General features: G+C 39.8%; 1 protein-coding gene across 2 annotated transcripts; it reads left to right on the forward strand.

Moving 5' to 3' along the window:
• The first annotated feature begins 502 nt into the window (after positions 1-502).
• LOC119116277 (histone deacetylase 1) lies at positions 503-6,062 on the forward strand. Of its 2 annotated transcripts, none has more exons than XM_037241556.1 (14): positions 503-654; positions 1,269-1,381; positions 1,836-1,953; positions 2,041-2,115; positions 2,202-2,340; positions 3,153-3,294; positions 3,364-3,456; positions 3,526-3,634; positions 3,706-3,846; positions 4,099-4,207; positions 4,404-4,534; positions 4,628-4,798; positions 5,332-5,383; positions 5,456-6,062. In XM_037241556.1, exons 1-14 carry the CDS (start codon positions 606-608, stop codon positions 5,481-5,483), a joined length of 1,470 nt encoding a protein of 489 aa, XP_037097451.1. In that variant the 5' UTR covers positions 503-605; the 3' UTR covers positions 5,484-6,062. The 2 variants fall into 2 exon arrangements, with proteins under 2 accessions (XP_037097451.1, XP_037097452.1); XM_037241557.1 differs by having other exon boundaries at positions 4,628-4,780.
• The last annotated feature ends 187 nt before the right edge of the window (positions 6,063-6,249 follow it).

The following is a 6,249-nucleotide window of genomic DNA, read 5'->3' on the forward strand; positions in this document are numbered from 1 at the left end:
CCGAACAAGTCTCGAGTTTAACTTGCATTAAGCAGTAGGAACACTCTTATTATATGTTGTCTCTTTCTGTGTTTATTGAACTTTCCAATGATATCAGCCTTCTGAAAATAGGATAAAGATTAAGAAAGTTATGAAAGGTTGGAACACTGATTCAACAAAAAAAGGTCACATCTAAAAGTCCCAGCAATTGGTGCATTTTCACCAGTTTTAATTAGTCAAAACTTATAAATTATACTTCTATGACTGAAATCATCTTTAAAATATCAGTAGTGTACTGATGATCCCATTTAAATGAATCTTTCTTTCCATCTTCCAAATATTGATTAATCTTCAAACCTTGCTGGTTCAAAATTTACAATTGAAGAATATCAACGGTGACCTTGCATCTTCAGATTTTCTCAGCAGTTTACATTAGGGGTGACTTTCTTGGTGCAAAAAGCAACGGCTGAGAAGAATATGTGAAAGAATGGAGAATTGGCGCCCCCTGTCGGGGGCATTAGCATTAACATCCTATCCCTTTCAAAGCTTTTTCAAGTCGTCGGTCCTCCTCTTGTCGCCGTAGCCTCCCGCGGGTCAGCAGTTAAAGCGAACCAAAAAGGACTAAAATGGCGCTTAGTCAAGGAACAAAGAAAAAAGTTTGCTACTACTACGACGGTAAGTTTCATTGTTTCCGAGTGCACGGAGTAGCGCACTCACAAATTCACGCGACGGCATTTTATCGCCATCAAATGTTTGATTAATTTCCTCACTTGCTAATCGCGCACACCAGCTAGGCAGCTAGCATAAAGCTCGAGCTGCTTTCATTGTCCTCCTCGGGCGCACGAGATGACGTTTAACACTTGTGTTAATTTGGCGTTTGTAAATAACATACCATAAAGTGCAATATTGGAGTATATCGAGCACAATTAACCTATTCTGTTAGGGTTCATTTGTTGCTTGAGCTAACAATGGCGATTCGAGCGCTTCATCAAGGCATAGTTAGCATCGATGTAGCTCATTGAACGGGGAGCTAGCGGAAAGTGGAACCTGTTTCTTGTTTCAGTGAGGTTACTTGCACTTGCAATAAATGCTACTCTCTGGGTGGGTTCCCCGATTCATATAGTCATTTAAGTCTGAGCGATTTTTATTTATTTTTTTATAACTGGACGTGCGTTGAGTTCCCTCGGTGTACCGATGCTTTGCACATGCTTAGCACAGGAATGCACAGCGAGCAGATTCAAGTTTGAGCTTCCTCCGACTAATATTCTCTGCGCTTGCTCTCATTTCAGGTGATGTTGGAAATTATTACTATGGCCAGGGACACCCCATGAAACCCCACCGCATCCGCATGACTCATAACTTGCTGCTCAACTATGGGCTCTACAGAAAGATGGAGATATATGTACGTTTGAACGATTTTTTTGGCGGGGGGAGTCATAGCAATCTTTCTTCCTCAACATTTAAAGTTTGATTTATTTTTATGTTTTCTTCTTTTTATCAAATAGCAATACATACATTGGTTATCTGTGTTATATGAAACTATATCAGATTTATTGTACAGAAATGTATACGCTGAAAGCCTGACTTGCAGCTTTTTAAGCGTTCACCACAACAACAAAATTCTAAACGTAAGTCATAAATCATATTACAATAGTATCAATATTAAAAAATAAACCATACTGACTCATCATGAAGAGGTAGAGTGCCCCCCCTCCCCCAAAAATGCAGCCTTTGTGATTTTACAAATTGCACTATGCTACATCGTGATGTCAATTTGTTCAGCCCGAGTAGGTTTTAAATACAATAACTGTTGATGGCTTTTTGGGCTTGAGTATCATGTTCCTCTTGTTTTGCAGCGTCCACACAAAGCCAGTGGCGAGGAGATGACCAAGTATCACAGCGATGATTACATCAAATTCCTGCGCTCCATCCGTCCAGACAACATGTCAGAGTACAGCAAGCAAATGCAGCGGTGTAAGGGATCATTCTGTCTGCAGCATTCTGTTCTTTTAGGCTGATATGAAAAATATCTCATTGTTTATCATTTCCTCACACCTCCAGTCAACGTAGGCGAAGATTGTCCAGTGTTTGATGGTTTATTTGAGTTCTGCCAGCTCTCAGGAGGCGGCTCCGTTGGTAAGATCATACTGGACAGCCTTACTTCTGTTGTTACATCTTTGTTAAAATCAAGCTTCTAATTCTCATACTCTTGCTCCGTTCAGCCGGTGCCGTCAAGTTAAACAAACAGCAGACAGACATAGCGATCAACTGGGCAGGTGGCCTGCATCACGCCAAGAAGTCTGAGGCCTCAGGGTTTTGCTACGTCAATGATATTGTCCTCGCCATACTGGAATTACTGAAGTGAGCACACAGAATTGGCATCAAGCCATGGGCGGTTGGTTGAATAGTAGCTTTTGAAATAAATGGGGAAGTGATTGTAACACGGGATGGGCTATAAGAATAGATTTTCAATTGTTTTAAAGCATTGGTACAAACAAAGATTATAGAGCAAGTCAATATTTTATTAACATAAAAAAATATTTTCCATTCATTTCATTTTTATTCAATGATACAGGTAATATAAACCAATCTGAAATAACACTGAACTACTAAAAATGAACTCCCCAGAAACAACGGATATGCCTTAAAATGTAAATATAATTTTGAAGTTATGCGCTCACATATGACGCAACAGCATTGCTACTTGAAAATGTGCAAGATCAAAAAGTGACACAATTGATTGCTGCTTTGGTCCGTTGACTGCACGGCTCATTAATAGCAGTTTAATAGTTATTGTTTTTTCTGTTAATTTTTAATCTTTCCAGTTAATCACTCGGGTGGTACTTGTTCAAAGAATTCAAAGGGTTTGTTTTATTGCCCTGTTTTTGATGACATGCCTTGCACATTGGCTTCCTCCTCCACATCGCACTGGCGATATGGCTAGAAAAGCGATGGGTAGGAACTTCTCGTCAGTCTTGCTTCATCTTCGGAAAATTACGCCATGGCATGGCTGCCCAATAGCACATTCAGTCAATATTGTGATTGCTTTCTTTTTACGTATTGGTTTGGCGGCTGTCCAGGGTGAACACTTGTAGTCTGATTAAAACCATGTATGTAAAAAAAAAAAAAATAGACTCTTCAAAGAATACTACAATAGTGCTTTTGTGCTTTAGGTACCACCAGAGAGTTCTGTATATAGACATTGACATCCATCATGGAGATGGTGTGGAAGAGGCATTCTACACCACAGACCGTGTCATGACTGTGTCATTCCACAAGTATGGAGAGTACTTCCCCGGCACTGGAGACCTGAGAGTACGTATTTTAAAGCAACACTTTCAAAATGGCCAAATACTGTAGTGACACTTGATCGGTCCTCTGCAGGATATTGGTGCTGGGAAGGGCAAATATTACGCTGTGAATTACCCTCTGAGAGATGGGATCGACGACGAGTCTTATGAAGCCATATTCAAGCCTGTGAGTAGCTGAAACAGTCATGTTTAGTTGAAAGAAGCATTTTCAAGTGAATGCTCTTGCCTTGTGTAGATCATGGCCAAGGTGATGGAGATGTACCAGCCCAGTGCTGTGGTTCTGCAGTGCGGCGCAGACTCTTTGTCAGGCGACAGACTCGGCTGCTTCAACCTCACCATTAAAGGTTAGCAAGACTTGGCTGCTTAGGTGACACGAAAAGCCATTTTCTCTAACAGCCTCACAATGCTTCCGCAGGACATGCCAAGTGTGTGGAGTACATGAAAAGCTTCAACCTGCCTCTCCTCATGCTGGGAGGAGGCGGCTACACCATCCGAAATGTCGCACGCTGTTGGACCTATGAAACCGCTGTCGCACTTGATACGTCAATCCCTAACGGTACGTCATATTTGGCATGAGATTACCTTGTGCAAATCAAACACAGGACTGTTGATTGTAATTCACAAATGAATGAATTTAAACTTGTTGCTGTGGATATAAATATCTGTTGTTAATGGCTTTTTAGAAAATAAGTATTGCCAAATGTCTCAATTTCTGTCCATTGGGAAGATTAGCAGATAAAACCAATTTGTCTGCCACCAACATTTCATATCTGTTTTAATGACTATTTTTCCATTTTAACCCTCCCAGAACTCCCATACAATGACTACTTTGAGTACTTTGGACCAGACTTCAAACTGCACATCAGCCCCTCCAACATGACCAACCAGAACACCAACGATTACCTTGAGAAGATTAAGTAAGTCAGCAATGTATTGTGACCGGCAAAGGCATATACTCTGGTGACTCAAAGGTTGTGAAATACTGCTCAAACATTACACGAATGTTTTGGGCGTAACATGAAGATTAGTCTTGCAAGTTCCCTGTTAGACTCTATGAAGGCAAAAGGTCAAATTAGTATTATTTTATATAAACCTTTGACTTGTGTCTTGCAGGCAGCGTTTATTTGAGAACCTGCGCATGCTGCCCCATGCTCCTGGGGTACAGATGCAGGCCATCCCAGAAGACGCCGTACAGGAGGATAGTGGAGACGAGGAAGAGGAGGATCCCAGCAAACGCATCTCCAGTACGAATCTGCATTCATTAGTATTTCCCAAAACAGATGGTAAGTCTGAACATGAACCCATTGATAATGTTGCACGCGCTTGTCTGTGTTCAGTCCGCGCTCATGACAAGAGGATAGCGTGTGAGGAGGAGTTCTCTGACTCTGAGGACGAAGGTGAAGGAGGTCGCAGAAACACAGCCAACTTCAAGAAGGCCAAGCGAGCCAAGACCGAAGGGGAGAAAGAGAGTGAAGAAAAGGAGAAGAAAGGTGAGGAGGAAACAAAAGGTATTTATACTCATTTTTGTTGTTTCTATCCTTCTTTCACCCTGCTGGCCAGTGCTGTGCATCGAGGCTTCACTTTGTCAGCCTTCTGCTTGAACTAATCAAAACTAATTATGGTAAACTTTGTAATGACTTGCTTGCCACCCTTTTACACCACAACTACTGTTTGATGAGATGTGAACTGTTGATATGTGATATTTTTATCGATACAATATTGTATCGGAAAAAAAAAACGGTAGTCTATAGTCACATTTATATCCAGTGCATTCAAAATGCCAAATGTGCCAAGTTGAGACACAGTGATTTAGTAACAATGTTTTATATTGCTTAATGAGTGAAATACAGATGCCTGTATTATGTGTGTGTTCCCATGTTTGCACTTTGTATCTATGAGAACCTAAAAGTGGATTAAATCATGAACATGCTTCTTTTCACATGTTTAAAAAAAAAAAAAAAAAACACTGCTGGCATGAACATGCGTGCTGTTTAGTAGGGTTGGAAGAGTGATGGCCTTTTATTCCCTCCCCTCTTCACAGAAGTCAAAGATGAAGAAAAGGCACCAGAGGAGGAGAAAATGGACACATCAAAGTGAGGAAACACTTGTTTACTGTAATAGTTTCCAGGAAGTAGTTTTAATCATGTCACGTGCTGCTCCTTTAGGCCAAAAGAGGAGTCGAAGACACCTTAAGCTCCTCTCCAACCAATGATGCCAGAGCTGGGAAGAAAAGATCTTAAAGGAACATGTTTTTTTTTTTTTTTGTGTATATACACACACTTTGTGGGTGGGGGGGGGTTTGCTTCTGTGGAATACGTTATGACCTGGGACAAAAAAAAGTTTCTTTTGTTTTTCTCCTTTCCCTTCTATCCCTCTTTGGACACTTTTCCAATATTACTATGACGTGAAAGCAGAAAAATATTTTGTAAGCTTCTCATCTTCCAAACCTTTTATGCACCAACATTTGGATTTCTTGTGTCAGACAACTGTTAAAAATGACTCGTTAGTTATGGATTTTTATCTCGTGAATTTAACTTATTTAAATCGTAGATACTTTGACCCTATACCCCTTTTGGGAGTTTTTTTTTTTATGTCTTTAAGTCCCAAGTATGTTGTGTGCCTTTGAGAGTATAGTTATTGCATGTTTGTATAATAGAGCCTTTTCTATAATAATTCTGTCTCAGTAGTCTTTCCTGCTAAAATTGCAGTAAGTGTGTGTACCTGTGATTTTTCTTTTTTTTTTTTTTATTCTAAATTTGAGATTTTCATAAATATTTCGTTTGTGTGCTATCATTTGAAACCGCAAACTATTGGCTGTTTTGGAATGGGAAAATAGAAGTAGTAGTTAAATTATAGTTATATAGTAGAATAGTTAAATTGATGCTATTTGTACTTTAAATGAGAACAGTGTTCCATATGGCTAATAATTAAAATATAATACTTTAACAGATTGAATTAG

This window comes from Syngnathus acus, chromosome 22 (assembly GCF_901709675.1).
Source record: "Syngnathus acus chromosome 22, fSynAcu1.2, whole genome shotgun sequence".
In the NCBI taxonomy this organism is placed as follows: Eukaryota; Metazoa; Chordata; class Actinopteri; order Syngnathiformes; family Syngnathidae; genus Syngnathus; species Syngnathus acus.

What these genes read in the sequence shown, in the direction of transcription:
- LOC119116277 (XM_037241556.1), top strand. Translation starts at nt 606, where the DNA reads ATGGCGCTTAGTCAAGGAACAAAGAAAAAAGTTTGCTACTACTACGAC. An exon ending in ATGAAGCCATATTCAAGCCT is followed by an intron (nt 3,457 to 3,525) that starts GTGAGTAGCTGA and finishes TGCCTTGTGTAG; the next exon opens with ATCATGGCCAAGGTGATGGA. An exon ending in TGATACGTCAATCCCTAACG is followed by an intron (nt 3,847 to 4,098) that starts GTACGTCATATT and finishes TAACCCTCCCAG; the next exon opens with AACTCCCATACAATGACTAC.